Below are 15,695 nucleotides of genomic sequence, written 5' to 3' on the forward strand. Positions count from 1 at the left end.
GACCGGCTCTGGCGCCCCCTGGAGTGGTGTGTGTATGCTGTGGCATATAGGGCACTGCCAGTCCCCTACACCCTCAGTTCCTTCTTGCCAGAAGCTCTGACAGTGGGGAAGGAGGACGGGTTATGGAGTGGACATGACCAACACATCTCGAAGAACACCAGTTATGGAAAAGGTCTTTTCTTCTTCAAGTGCTTGCTCATGTCCATTCAACTTATGTGACTCCCAGCAGTACCCCTGGAGGCAGGTAAGGAGTTCACGGACATGTAGATTACAATACAGCTCTGCTGAACCCAGTGTCATCTCTGGCCTGCTGCGTGATGGCATAGTTGGCCATAAATGCATATACCGAGGACCACGTCGCAGCTTTACAGATGTCCTTGATTGGAACGTGTGCCAGGAAGGCCATCAAGGATGCCTGTGCTCTAGTCAAGTGGGCTCTGACGATTGGCTGTGGAGGGTCTCCCACTAACTCGTAGCGGGGTCGAATGCAAGAGGTGATCCAGTTAAAAATCCTTTGCGTGGACACAGGGAGGCCCTTCATCCTATCAGTTGTAGAGATGAAAAGCTGAGTCAACTTGCAGAAAAGTTTTGTCCAATCTAGGTAGAAAGGCAGAGCTCTTCTTACATCCAAAGGGTGAAGGCACCTCTCTTCACTAGTCTTATGAGGCTTAGGGCAGAAGATCCGGAAGAAAGATGTCCTGGCTCATGTGGAAAGTGGACACCACCTTGGGAAGGAAAGCCGGGTGGGGGTGGAGCTGGAACTGGAACTGGGGGGGTCGCATCTAGAGCCTGGCATGGTGCACCATATATATGCACATGCTGCCATGTGACCTAGCATGCGTCGGCAAACCCTGGCCATGGTCAAGGGAAATGTGGAGACTTCCGCGATGAGGTCTATCAGTGCCCTGAATCTTTCCAGTGCACAGGTCGAGTCAAGCACCGCTCTGATGAACTCTATCCTCTGTACTGAAACTAACGTGGATTTTTTGTCGTTTACAAACAGGCCAAGGGGATGACACGTGGCTAGCAGCACTGCGATGTCCCCTTGGTCCTTGAGCTGCCCTTGACGAGCCAGTTATTGAGGTATGGGTAGATCTGGATACCCCAACGTCTGAAGTAAGCCGCCACCACCGACGTGCACTTGGTAAATACCTGCAGCGCCATCACTAGGCCAAAAGGAAAGACCGCGAACTGATAGTGGTTGGGACCTACTGTAAACTGGAGGAAGTGTCTGTGTCCCTTGAAGACGATGATGTGGAAGTATGCATCTTTCAGACTGAGGGCAGCGTACCAGTCTCCCGGATCCAGGGAGACCATGCAGAACTTCAGTTTCGCTAAACAGCGGTTCAAGTATGCAGGTCTAGTATGGGCCACAGACTGTCCTTGGCCTTGGGGATTATAAAGTATTGGGAATAGAACGCCTTGTTTCTGTACTCCACAGGAACTACCTCCACCACACCCAGCTGTAGTAGACCCTCTACCTCCTGAATGAGAAGATTCTCGTGAGGGGGGCCCTGAGGAAGGGCGGGAAGGGGCAATAGAAAGTAACTGAAGGGTGTAACCCTGTGCCACCGTATTGAGGATCCATCGGTCCTATGTTATAGGGAGGAAGGAAGAAAGGCAGTTGGCAAACAGAGGGGAGGAAGGATCCAGGGAACAGTGCGGTAGGTCACCCTCGGGTATACCTTCAAAACGGGTGCTTGCCCATCTGCTTACTGCAGGTCAAGCCCTCCTGTGATGTTGATGGGAGTTGGTGGCCAGGCACCTCTTGTAGCCCCTGGATCTTTTGTGAGGAGGCTCCTGGCGAGGGTGGCTCCCCTGGTTCTGAGGCTGCTGCAGCTTAAACCGCTTGCGGGCAGGGCCGGGAACGTACAGGCCCAGTGTTTTTAGGGTCGTACGGGAATCTTTCAGCCATGGAGTTTAATGTCTGCCCGTTCTGCGAACAGAGCATGCCCGTCAAAAGGGAGGTCTTGCATTGACTGCTGAGCCTCCAAGGACCTAACAGGCAATGATCAAATGATCTCTCTCCTGCATCCCCTAGTTCTTATATTATGTGAATAAGTAAATAACTTTTCTATCCCACTTTCTCAACATCACCATGATTTTATATATTAATCTTTCCTCATATGGGACCTTCTCTAAACCCCTCATTTTTTAGTGCTCTTTTTTGAACCTTTTTCTAGTGCTAGAATTTTAATGATTCCTAACATCCTGTTTGCTTTTCCAATGTGCATTACTTTACATTTATCCACATTAAATTTCATTTGCCATTTTGTTGCCCAATCACTTAGTTTTGTGAGATCTTTTTTGTTCTTCTTCACAATCTGCTTTCTTAACTATCTTGAGCAGTTTAGTATCATCTGCAAACCCTTTCTCCAGATCATTTATGAATAAATTGAATCCAGTTCTCAATCCATGAAAGGACCTTTCCTTTTATCCCATGACAGCTTAATTTACATAAGAGCCTTTGAGAGAGGAAAGACCAGAGAGGAGCAGCCAGGAAGCCCTGCACAACGAGATGGCTGATGCCACAGTACGGGCGGCGGTGTCTGCAGCATCCGATGCTGCCTGGAGAGCTGCTCTGGCTGCAGTTGAGCTCTCATCCAGGATTGCCCAGATCTCCTTCCTAGAAGCCTCAGAAAGGGTGCTCTTCAACTTGGTCACGGCCTGCCACATATTAAAATCACAGCGGCCTAGTAAGGCCTAATGGTTGGCAACCCGCAACTGTAGACTGGAGGACGAATAAACTTTACACCCAAAGAAGTCTAGTTGCCTTGAGTGTTTATTCTTAGGGATAGCCCCCGGTTGACCCTGTGTCTCCCTGTGGTTCACCGCCTCTACCACTAGGGAATTGGGAGCAGGGTGGATATAAAGGTACTCGTGGCTCTTGGATGGCACAAAGTACTTGTGGCTCCACCCTCTTGGAGATCGGAGGCAAGGAGGAGGGAGTTTGCCAGAGGGCATTTGTAATTTTTATGAATTGGGGATGCATCAGTTGGAAGTAACAGAGGAGGAGAAGGACCTCGGAGTATTGGTTGATCACAGGATGACTATGAGCCGCTAATGTGATATGGCCGTTAAAAAAGCTAATGCAGTTTTAGGATGCATCAGGCAAGGTATTTCCAGTAGAGATAAGGAGGTGTTAGTACCGTTATACAAGGCACTGGTGAGATCTCATCTGGAATATTGTGTGCAGTTCTGGTCTCCCATGTTTAAGAAGGAGGAATTCAAACTAGAACAGGTTCGGAGACGGGCTACTAGGATGATCCGAGGAATGGAAAACCTGTCTTATGAAAGGAGACTCAAAGAGCTTGGCTTGTGTAGCCTAACCAAAAGAAGGCTGAGGGGGGATATGATGGCTCTTTATAAATATATCAGAGGGATTAATATTAGGGAGAGAGAGGAATTATTTAAGCTTAGTACCAATGTGGACACGAGAACAAATGGATATAAACTGGACACTAGGAAGTTTAGACTTGAAATTAGATGAAGGTTTCTAACCATCAGAGGAGTGAAGTTCTGGAACAGCCTTCCAAGGGGAGGAGTGGGGGCAAAAGACATATCTGGCTTTAAGACTAAGCTTGATAAGTTTATAGGGGTATGGTATGATGGGATAGCCTAATTTTGGCAATTAATCAAAGATCAATTGCCAAATTATCAGCAGGTAAGTATGCCCAGTGGTCTGTGATGGGATGGGATCTGAGTTACTACAGAGAATTCTTTCCTGGGTGCTGGCTGGTGAGTCTTGCCCACATGCTCAGGGTTTAACTGATTGCCATCGGGGAAGGAATTTTCCTCCAGGGCAGATTGGCAGAGGCCCTGGAGGTTTTTCGCCTTCCTCTGCAGCATGGGACACGGGTCACTTGCTGGAGGATTCTCTGCAGCTTGAGGTCTTCAAACCACAATTTGAGGACTTCAATAACTCAGACATAGGTTAGGGGTTTGTTATAGAAGTGGATGGGTGAGATTGTATGGCCCGCATTGTGCAGGAGGTCAGACTAGATGATCATAATGGTCCCTTCTGACCTTAAAGTCTATGAGTCTATTTAGCGACCCCTCATGTAGGGGCAAAGCTAGCTTGGCCGGGGCCACGATGCAGAGAACATTAAAGAGGGAGTCTGTGGGTTCCTCTAACTCCTCCGCCTGGAGGCCCAGGTCAGTGGCAGCCCTCTAACAGCTCCTGATGCATCCCGGGGCACCGATGGAGGGGGCCCCACTATAGCCTCATCTGGAGACGAGGAGGAGGAAGCCAGTACTAAGGGGTCCTCTGCAACCATAGGTGGCCTGGTGGCTTGCTCGCCCACTTCCTCCTGTGCCTGCAGCCGAGGCCTCTTTGGCTGGAGGGGGGTGAGAGAGGCCAGTAACCAGTCTCTCCGAAGCTCCGGATACTGAGTGGGTGGCCTGAGAAGGCTGAGCGAACCCCCATGGGTACCACTGTGCTGGCCACGGAGTCTGAGGCCATGGGCTCGGCTTCAGTGCCGTCGACGTAGTCTGCACTGTAGGTGCCGGAGTCTGTCCTGCCACTAGGGAACCTTGCTCCATACCTGAGCCACAGCCCGAGTGGTCACTCCCCTGTGACCAAGACGGGGCTGATTGGTGGCTCTGTCCCGATCGGTACCGGTCGCCCTTCCCGAAGCTGGATCTGGCTTACCTCGACGAGTGTCTGGATCAGAGCCTTGGCGATTGGTGGCACTCGGCGGATCTGAGACGGCCGTAGCCCGGTGATCTATGTCTCACGCTTAACGAGCGGTACCGGGATGTGGAGCGGGAACTAGAGCAGGCTCGGCATTGTGAAGATGTAGCTGCACACGGTGATGCTGCCCTGGGGGATCGGTGACGGTCCGGGGAACGGTACTGTCGGTCCCTCGACCTGTCCCTGGAGCGGTACCAGTGCCGGGGAGTTTCTGGGCACTGACTCCAGAGCTGACGAGGACCTCCGATGCTATCCGACCCCAAGCGGTGTATCCCAGGTGGGGAGCGGGCTGGGATACATTGCCCAAGCTGAGCTGGGGCCTGGGATCCCCAAAGGGGTGAAGAGGCAACTGAGACAGGGCCTTGGTCTACCCCAGACCTGTCCTTTTCCTTGTGGGAAGCTGGAGACCTTCCTCGCCCTGTCCTCCTGGGCTTCTTGGCTGGAGCCATGGACAGAGACTGGTGCCGGCTCATAGACGTTACCAGCGAGGTGCTGCGTCCCGAGGTTATGGTGCTCAAATGACAGCACTGCTCTGGCATCGGGGTAAGGGCAGACTCCATCAGGAGCGCCTTCAAACGAATGTCACGCTCCTTCTTCATCCTGGGCTTGATGGACTTGCAGATTTTGCACTTATCACTAATGTGATCTTTGCCCAAGCACCGAAAACAACTATTATGTGGATCACCAATGGGCATGGGCCTTTTACCGCGATCGCAGGGTTTAAAGCCTGGGGACCGGGGCATGTCCCATCCCGAGATGAAGTTCCTTTAGGGACCTAAGTCGCTAACTTAACAAATAGGTTGAACTAAACTAGAGCAAAACTATATACAGTAATATTTGCAAGAGGCAAATGAGTTTGAATGAACAAAAATCAACAGCTGTAGCTGAAGCAGCATCAGTTCCATGCACCATTGCTGGCAGCAAGAAGGAACTGAGGGTGGAGGGGGCTGGCAGCCGCCTATATGCTGCGGCATACGTGTGCCATTCCAAGGGGTGCCAGAGCCGGTCCCTTACGGATACTGCTGAGGGACAAACTTCCGGCACCGGTGCATATGGCAAGCACACACACACCTAAGTTGAATGGACGTGAGCAATCACTCGAAGAACCAGCTCTGATGTGTATCCGGGAGAAATGGGCTTACCATATGTAATTGCTGTCATTTGCTTGTACAGGGCGCAAAATTCCATGCACAAAATCAGGAGGGAGGCCTCTTTGAACATTTGCCCCAATAGTCAATGGCAGCAGATATTTTAATTTTTTTTAATTGCATGCATGTGCATACACAGGAATGCACAGAGAAATCTTTAAGAATGAATCTTTTTTGTCTCTTGGACTGCAACTAAGGCTCTTCTCAGCAACCTACATGCATCATTCAGCACATTATGCTACAACAAAGAATGACTGCTGTATCAAGCTCCCTGGCCAAGATGAGATATGCAATATTTTAGATTTAGGGCTTGATCCTGTGAGACGCTGAACACGCCCTGAGGTGCTAAGCACCTTCAACTTCCACTGACTTCAGTGGGCGATGACGGCATTCAGAACCTCGTACAATTGTTCGTCGCCCACGTTTTTGGCCTCACCGAAGCAGTGACAATACCAAAGACCTCCATCACAGATGGTGCTCTCAATGTGGCCATCAGGAATAGTTTCCAGCTTTTAAAACTTCAAATGTGTACACTGCTAGAAACAATGGAATAAATAGCACTTTGTGAACCTCTCTCTTACCCTCTCATCCATTGGCACCTTGGCTACTTCATCCTGGCCATCCTCAGGCACTGGAACTCTAGCAACGGAGAGTCCATTTAACGCTGCCAACATCAAGGGCCTCTTCTGGGCCTCCAGGCCTGCCATCTTCTGCTTCTCTAGATTCTTTTGGCAAGAAAAGGCATGTTTTTTATCTCGGTGTTATCATCTATAATGCCAGTAAAACACTAGAATGTTTTTTTAATCTCCAAAATCTGCAACTCTCTGGCCAAGGAATGCAGATGATCACCATTAGCAGAGTAAATACAAATACAACCTCCGATTCTTCCTATTATTCCCCAGGGCCTACTCCTACAGGAGCACAAAATTTTAATTTCAAAGGAACAACCCAAAGGTAAAATATAGCTTACTTGCTATCAAAAGACTGGCAAGTACAAATCTTGGGTATCCTTTCTGTAATGGTAAATTGCTAGCAGGACATAATCTCACGATGGCAATACTTACGCAAACATATCCTATACTTGTTTTAAACGGTGTTCAATTTCATTTACTATGGCAGAAAACCATGAAAAATATATACTGCTTGCCCCACTGCACATTTTATCTTTGCTGGGGTGTTTGTTTAATGCTTAGAATGGGAAATACTTTGGTAAATTTAAACTACCGTGTTTGGTAAATGTCCAGCTGTTAATGGTGCCCACTGTGCGACGAATGAGCTCATGGTGTTTAAAACCAGAGTTTAATACCATTTGATGCACAGAACTTGCTTTACATCATGTTTGTGTAGCACCCACACTGCTGTATGGAGAGTCTGAGTTCTAATTTCGTTCTGTGGCTAGTGGGAGATGATACATCTAAGAGGTGGAGGTTCACAACTCCGGGAAGGCGAAGAAGGGGAAATATTTCATTCCGTTCCCTTGGCGACTCTTCCTGCCTGATTTTGGGGGAAAGCAATACACAAAGGCTGTCTGGATCACAGCTGCTTTTGAAAACTGCTATTACAGCAGGGTCCGAGCTCTCCTGCTGGAAAAGCATACCCCCCGGGCATATAGTAAATGGATTGTTTCTGGAACGGGCCAGCCTGCAAACTTTTCATTGCCATTGGGTACCTGGGCATAACTGCATAAAGATGCTCATGCTAACTGGTGAAACTGGCAAAAATTAAACCCATGTTTTTACCAGATTGACAGTTCAAGATCTAGTAATTTTGCCCAATTTCGGTTTGGTTTTCTTCTATGGCAAAAGCTTCATAAAAATCGGCTGTCTTTAACCAAATAGAATGTCCCAAAGTGTAAATGGTGAATTCTGTGCTTACGGGATCAGCCACGGCACCAAATTCACAAATGGTTAGCTGATAGTTTTCAGTGCCCGTGGTGAAAGAGGTAGAAATATCATGTGATTCCTGAACTAGGCTGGAAACCATTTTAAAAGCAATTTGAGCATAAAAAATATAGAATAACCTCCCGCTTCCAAAAAGCAGATGCGAACATGGTGTTGATGGGGTGAACAAAGTTGACCTAATACTCAATGAATATCCAGAATGGAGGTTCTCAGATTATTTTGCCACTCCTGGCCCCAATACCCCAAGCTTTTCTCTATCTTGCCCCACATCCCAGAATCCTCTGTGCCCAGTCTCACAACCCTTTGTGCTTCTTTGGATCCCCAAAAGTCCAAAATGCTGTAACACACGTGCACACACATACACACACGTTAATTTGATTTGAATTCCTTGGTTTGTCTATAGCTAAGGAAGACAATTACACTCAATGCATGTCCCTTTGATCACTTCATATCTGAAAGAGATCAAAAAATGTAATTCAGATACTTTTACTGAATATATTCTGGGATGCTACACATTTATTAAGCCTTACTACTACTGCAGTATTTACATGTGAGAGGTTATACTTCGCAAGCAGAAAGGTCAGAAATAACTTTTTTTTTTTTGGTTAAATATAAGCTTAGATTCTGTAGGAAATAACACAACCTCTAGGATACAGCTTTGTGGTGCATCTTGAGACCTTGACCCCAAGAATCAGAACCAATGATCTAGGAAGTGACAGTTTTCAGGATTTGAGAGATCCATTTTTGCATTTGTTCTAGCACAGAGGTGGGCAAACTACGGCCCGTGGACCACATCCGGCCCATGGGACCCTCCTGCCCGGCCCCTGAGCTTCTGCCCCAGGAGGCTAGCCCCCAGCCCCTCCCTCACTGTTTCCCCTTCCCCACAGCCTCAGCTCGCCCCACCGCCAGCGCAATGCTCTGGGTGGTGGGGCTGCGAGCTCCTGGGGCAGCGCGGCTGCAGAGCTGGGGCCTGATCTGGTGCTCTGTGCTGTGCGGTGGCATGGCTGGCTCCAGTCGGGCGGCACAGCTGTAGTGCTGCCAGCCACCAGTGCTCCAGGCAGTGTGGTAAGGGAGCGGGGTGAGGTGGGGTGTGTGGATAGAGGGCAGGGGAGTTCGGAGCGGTGGTCAGGGGTGCAGATAGGGATTGGGGTGGTCGGAGGGCGGGGAACAGGTGGGTTGAAGGGGGCAGGGGTCTCGGGAGGGCAGTCAGGAAGGAGGGGGGGATTGGATGGGGCCACGGGGGTCACTTAGGGGCAGGGGTTCCGGTGATGGTCAGGGGACAGGGAGAAGGAGTGGTTGGATGGTGCAGGGGTCCCGGGGGGGGCAGTCAGGAAGGGTGGGGTTGGATGGGGCAGCGGGGGGCAGCCAGGGCCAGGGATTCCAGGAGCAGTCAGGGAGAAGGGGTGGTATGATGGGGCAGGGGACTGGGCGGCAGTCAGGAATGAGAGGAGGGGGTGGATGGGGTGGTGGTGGGCAGTCGGGGCGGGGGTTCCGGGGACAGGGAACGGGGGGAGGGCAGGAGTCCCGGGGGGGCCATCAGGGGGCGAGAAGCAGGAGGGGTCAGATAGGGGGCGGGACCAGGCCACACCTGACTGTTTGAAGAGGCACAGCCTCTTCTACCCAGCCCTCCATACAATTTTGGAAACCCAATGCAGCCCTCAGGCCAAAAAGTTTGCACGCCCCTGTTCTAGCAGAACTCAGAGGAAATAGAGGGCCTGTCAACTTTCAGACTAACAAATAATTTTGTTCTCACTACTTCTAAATCATTACTTCAAATGCAAGAATCAGCAATAACAAAATGGCAGCTTTCTAAACAAGCTTAAAAAATCCCCTGGGGTATAGTGAAGTGTTTCATTCTAAATGTAGATATTAAGTAACCTCATTTTGTTTGCTGACTAATAGCCTTGCCGTGAAGAATATTAACAGCAAAGCTAGTATTATTTTCTAAACACCCCCAGATCACTTGGACATCACATTAATGTAAATGGATTCAATGTTTCTTCTGCTCTAGGACCCATCCTGAAAAAGAGATATGTACTTGCCTAACTTGACTTCAATAGGACTATTCACAGTTTATAAAGTTAAGCCCATGACTAAGTCTTCATATTTTGATACGTTCCCTGCTATCATTTAGGTCTATGGAAGACCAGACTTTGTATTTGTCCATTTATTATATTATACCGTATTTTAGGGAACATATTATGTATTCCTACAACAAGCAGAAGAGATGGACACTCAATAATAAGTCTCTTCAAAAAGGCATGGCAGTAATGCAGGATGTCTAAATTAAGTTGTTAAAAAAATAGTAGTTCACAGTTAGTCACTCTTATCAGTATAATCTCTTTAAACACTCTGCATGCCAGGTATGTGCATAACTCATTAACTAAGTGTTGTGGGTTAGTACGTTAATCTGAAAACTACTGTAGTGTGCAGCTGTGCAGGAAAAATCAGCTGAGTCAGCATCATCTGTTTGTTCTTGGAAAACTGAATGAGAATTTAAGGATTCCCATTCCCCGTACCTCAGGGAAAGAAAAAAAAGCATCTCTACTTCCTCAAGTTAGCAGTATTGCTCCTTTTGTTGTGCAACAAGTCACTAGTTTAGAAAATCAGCAAGCCAAATTCCAGTGCCACCAAAGTTTACTAAACGTAAGAACATAACCTAAGAACAGCCGTACTGGGTCAGACCAAAGGTCCATCTAGCCCAGTATCTGTCTACCGACAGTGGCCAATGTCAGGGGCCCCAGAGGGAGTGAACCTAACAAGCAATGATCAAGTGATCACTCTCCTGCCATCCATCTCCATCCTCTGACAAACAGAGGCTAGGGACACCATTCCTTACCCATCCTGACTAATAGCCATAAATCCTCATAAAACTCAGTCTCATAAAATTGTAGGCTAAGCATACGCTACATCAATGTAAAAGCAGCAATCCTAAGTGATAAGCCATCTAAATGTCATGGATTGGATTCTCCGCACTAACACTGCATATTATGCAGTACTTTGCTTTATATCCCTGCGAAGTGGGGAGAATATGCTACTGAACCAGAATTCTCCACTCGTACTGGTGATGGCATTGCAAACCCATTCAAATTATAGACTGCTCTAAATGACTGCACAAGCAGCCAGGCAATGGAGAATTAGACCCTGCATTTTTTACTCACTCTTACCTTCCAGGTAATCCTATGATGGTCAAAAACTCTTTTTTCTGCATACGGTTGTTTTACATTCCTCATTGTTTAGGCTGTAACCATTTTCAGTTGTTCATTTTGGGATATTAAAAAAAAACCAAAACAGGTTGGTTCTTTGGTTCAAAGAAGCCTCTGCATTAGAGAAAGATACTTACCCTCATCATCATCTCTCTTTCTATAATGCTGTCCTCGATAGAAAACATTTCGGACACAGGCCTTTCCTTCACTGGTTCTTTCTTGACCCTCTCCTTTACACTCGTGAGGTCAGGCTCGGAGATAGACGGTCCAAGTGAGGACCCATTCATTGTCATTTGATCAGTCCGAGACACGCTAACGGCCTTGGTAGGCCCTGGCCTCATGGCCTTGGCCCTGGCTACAGCCACTGAAACATTTACTTGGTCCTGCCTCAGGGCTCCATTGCTAACACTTTTCCTTGGCCCGGGATACTCAGGAGGAGGTTTATTTGGTATTCTAGCCAAAGCAGCTTGCAACTGAGCACTATATTCCACATTTTCATGGAGCGGTGCTATCTGTGACACTGATTCTGAAGCTTCTTCTTCCTCTTCACTTTCACTGCTGTGTATCAGCATCGTGGCACTTGAGAACGTCTTCTTGTGATGGTAGCAAGGGAGCTGCTGAACCGCATGTTCCATCTGCGCTGCCTCTTCTGGCTGCACCTGCTCTCGCAAGGTGTTTCTACGTGGCAGAGGGGCATTTAAAGTCTTTAAAGCCATAGCTTCTATACCACGTACCATATTGCTGATGACCTCCAAACTATGGCGCTTGTTCAAAGCTGCATGATGTTTGGCTGCCATGAGGGGCTCGCTAACCTCCTGGAGTGACTGATGAACCACTGGCAAGCTGTCCTCTTGGAATGTCTTCACTGAGAGCTGGACCTTCCGAGTAACCAAATCAGGGCTACTGCCACTGACATATTTATGACGGTGGCTCGCTAGGTCAGGCGTGCTGGTGGCAGGACGTGGACGTGGATATGGAGGTGGTGGCCTGAAAAGATAGTTCTTTAACATATGGGCAGTACTATAGCTTTGACTGCTCTGCAGCTGCATGTTAGCCAGTTCTGGTGTGCTAACTGTGTGGGATATGGCACTGGCTGCTGCCTTATTCTGCACAACATTATTAGGGTTCATTTGGTCAGATGGGGCAACAGGTTTGTTATAACCACCATGCGGCCCATAAGAAACAGTATAGGGATGTCTCTCTCGAATCTCAGGTTGGCTGTAAACCAGGTCTTCTGGTTGGTTGTAAGCATGTGTATTTCCAATATTGAGGTTCCTTAAAGATTGACTTTGGCTATCCATGTGAATAACCCCTCTCTTCATTTGCCTCATGACAGTTTCATAGTCTGGCGTTGGCCTGTAGGACGGCACTATGATGGCACTATGTCTATGGCTGGGGATGTAGTCTGCTCTCATGATATCACTTCCTGGGATGCTGAGATTGGAGGACATTGGAGATGCCTGAACGAAGTTCTGTGAACGGTTGAGAGAGTTCATGCTGTGGGCACTGCACATACTGCCATTTGGCCCATTACCATTTAAGTAGCTGAAGTCCATGGGACACCTGTCCAAGCTGGTCTGAGATCTACAATAGAATGTTTCTTCATTTCCATGGAAAATGCTGTCTGTGTATGGTAGAGATAAAGAAAAGGACACTTTAACAAACAAGGGCACATGCAATGTCATGATCCTCAAAACCTTTCCTAAATAAAACCACCAAAACTTCAAATGCATTCTGAACCAGTGATTAAGAGGCAGCCTTGTGTACATCTGTGCAGGATGTGTGGTCTCAGGACTGGCCTTTCAGATTGTTTTGCCACTCCTGGACCCAATACCCCAAGCTTTTCTCTACCTTGCCTCACATTCCAGAATCCATTGGGGCTCTTTCCGTTACCCCGCCCCCGCCCCCACAAAAGTCCAAAATGCTATAACACATCTAGACGTTGTAGTTTGTTAATTGTGTCAGAAATGGGCTCAAAACAAAACTCCAGATCCAAACACTCCTGCCATTTGGGAACATTTGGAGGTTGAACCCTGTCTGTATAATTGGCTGAACCTACATTCTAGATCCAAATCATGCCCAGGCTTTGAAACAGTTCAGATCCAGGCCCTCTGGAAGGTTCCTAAGGCGGAGGAGGTAGTTGTGGAACTCTCTCTCCCCCGTCCATCCATCTGCCTCTTAGCAAGTTCACAACTGTTATCTAAAGATACATCCCACCATTGGCAGCACTAGGCCCCAGAGCTACTGTACCACTGAATATTCCCTTAGGTCTCTGTAGCAGGGTGAAACCCTGCTCCTGCTGTGAGGGGTTTAAAAGTGGCCTGGCAGGGCCTGAGAGCTGCTGCTTTAGGCTGGGCTGATTGAGGAAGTGGCTGCAGCTGGGGCCACGCCCCAAACTGAGCCAAGGGCCTTATAAGGCGGCCAGGGAAGCTAGAAGCCAGGACAGTCTCTCTCTGCCTTCAGAGGGAGAGAAGGGCCTGGCTGCAGGGGCTATAGGCAAGGTACGTAGCGTGAAGCAGGGCTGGGGAAAGGCTGAGGAGCTGGGGAGCTCCAGCCTAGAAAGCCCCAGGCTGCGGCCTAGCGAAGGGCCAACTGGTACTGGGGGTTGCAGAGGGCAGCTCAGGGGTAGGCCAAGGCAGCAGGTCCAAACCCCTTTGCCTGTGATGAGTAGGCTGATACTGCAGTCTGCCCCAGGGTGTGGGGCTAGACAATGACTGGCAGTAGCCAATACTGAGGCAAGGTGGGGCTAGAGGGTAGGAGTTCCCCAAGGAGGGGAGACCCAGAAAGAAAGGGGTTACTGCCAGGGGCAGCACCCATGTGAAAGGGCACCGGGTCCAGGGAGGGACACGGGGGCCAGAAGACAGGCAGATTACCGGCCTGCAGAGGGCGCTCCAGCACTGGACAGAGCTAATTCCCGGAGTCACCAGCAGGAGGCGCCGCAGGGGTGAGTCCGACCCGTCTACAGTCTCCTCTTGATGTACTGCCCTCCCTGCCCCAAGCAGGCAGAGATTGTGAAAGGGGGAAGAGGTTCCTCCAGGGCTGTAGCAGGTTCCTCAACATCAAACCAATCTGTTGTCTCCAGGACTCTAAGCAAGCCAAAACAGGCTGATCATGCCCCCGAGGAACCAAAACAGCCTACTGATCAGGTAACTGAAGCACAGAAATTAAATGATTCGGCCAATGTCACAAAGGGAGTTTGCAGCACAGGCAGGAATAAAAAAATCAGATCTCTTGAGTCACAGCTGAGTGTATTAACCACAGGATTATCCTTTCTCCTAAATCTCACAGGACTCAGAAGGATGGCCACCTCCAGTGATTCTGGTGTAAGCAATTGTTCAACATCACATGAGAAGTCTGTGGTAAGGTCCACTCCTGCTGCATCTCAGTCGATTCTTATCTACAGCCCCTGCCTCATTCATGACACACAATCACTACACCAAGATTCCATCATGTGTGACAATTGGCTAGGGCACTTCAGCTGTGTCTCTCACAGTATGCAGACATAGCTTTGCGAAAATCATTTCAAAAGAGAGTGTGGTTAAGTGAATGAGATGTGAGGCTGCCACATTAGAGGTCTGGGCTCTGTTTCCAGCTCTAGTGGAAGTGACTTGGTGCAACATCTCCATCATCTCATCTAGTGAGAAATAATAGTTGTGTCTCCCTAGTGTAGAAGTGTGTCAATAACAATGCACAGAAACACAAAGAGACGTCAGCAGAACTTATGGTCTCCTCATGACCAGGCCACTGCACTAGGCTACAGGATATTTTGTGGGAATCTCTCTCTACACCTTAGATTCCAGCCATCATACTTTCCTCAGAGATCAATTCTGAGGCTAACCCTGCAGAGAGCCAAAAAAATACAACTTTTTATTCACACACTTCTGAAGCTTGACACTGGTGACAGGAACTAGAACAGAAAAAAGGCCAGCAAGTAATATACAGGCTATGTGGATCTACTCCCCCTTCACCTCCCCAGTTTTCACTGGATCTGCAGAAAAAAGCACTATAAGAAAGTTGCAATTTTAAAATCAGGCCATTTGGGGAGACCTGTAACTTGGCAACCCCTTGACCAACTGACCCCAGACATGCCAACTGCACTGAACTGGCATGCCACATTCCAAGCCCATCTAACGGTGCATGTGTATTTTACATAAGTTTGAAAATTGGGCTTTAAACAGAACCCTGCTACAACCTTAACTATGAAGTTATTGTGGAGGAGTAATACTAACTCTCATTTGACCAGGACTGCATTTTGGAAATCACGATCTGATGAACAAGAGCCCCTTTGCTGGCACATTAAGCTACAGATCTCTGAAAGGAAAAAGGTACACCCTAAATACCTTGCGAGTTGTTTGTTTCAGTGTAGTGTTCTCCACACTGGACATGCATAGGTGGCAGTATAAATGGGTGCTGTCTTGGCTGAAATAAAAAGAGAAACATGAATAACCTTAGCAAACTGGAGCTTTGCCACAGTTTCTGAAGATGAAGTGCCCAAGAAATTATTCTAGATTTTTTCCACAGTACAGAACATTTCCTTAGAGAGTTCTGCCTATGTGACTTAGGCGCCTACATCCCATTTATAAAAGTGACTTAGCTACTTAGGAGCCTGGTTCTTATTGAAAATCACTGGGACTTAAGCTCTCTAACACACAAGTCACTTTGGAAAATGGGATTAAGGCTCCTCGCTCACTTTACTTTTCAACATTTCACCCAGAGTCCTTGCCTCTGAATAGCCTAGAAACGAGGC

At 48.3% G+C, this 15,695-nt stretch overlaps 1 protein-coding gene and 1 long non-coding RNA gene across 5 annotated transcripts in view; one reads left to right on the forward strand and one right to left on the reverse strand.

The window, feature by feature from the left end:
- The window catches only part of PTPN14 (protein tyrosine phosphatase non-receptor type 14), a 190,468-nt gene that overhangs the window by 20,962 nt on the left and 153,811 nt on the right, over positions 1 to 15,695 (reverse strand). For all 4 annotated transcript variants that reach the window (XR_005596362.1, XM_039530999.1, XM_039530997.1 and 1 more), the window contains 3 exons: positions 15,289 to 15,367; positions 11,086 to 12,572; positions 6,423 to 6,566 (listed from right to left, as the gene is read on the reverse strand). Coding sequence is in view for 3 of the 4 variants with exons in the window: in XM_039530999.1 (XP_039386933.1) it covers positions 6,423 to 6,566; positions 11,086 to 12,572; positions 15,289 to 15,367 (1,710 nt within the window). In the remaining variant the exon portion in view is untranslated. The remainder of the gene's footprint in view (positions 1 to 6,422; positions 6,567 to 11,085; positions 12,573 to 15,288; positions 15,368 to 15,695) is intronic.
- Positions 13,959 to 15,338, forward strand: LOC120401270. The gene is made up of 3 exons (XR_005596363.1): positions 13,959 to 14,094; positions 14,237 to 14,307; positions 15,192 to 15,338. It is a non-coding gene; the product is annotated as an uncharacterized LOC120401270 (long non-coding RNA).

The sequence above is a fragment of the Mauremys reevesii genome, linkage group 3 (genome assembly GCF_016161935.1).
Source record: "Mauremys reevesii isolate NIE-2019 linkage group 3, ASM1616193v1, whole genome shotgun sequence".
Taxonomy (NCBI): Eukaryota; Metazoa; Chordata; order Testudines; family Geoemydidae; genus Mauremys; species Mauremys reevesii.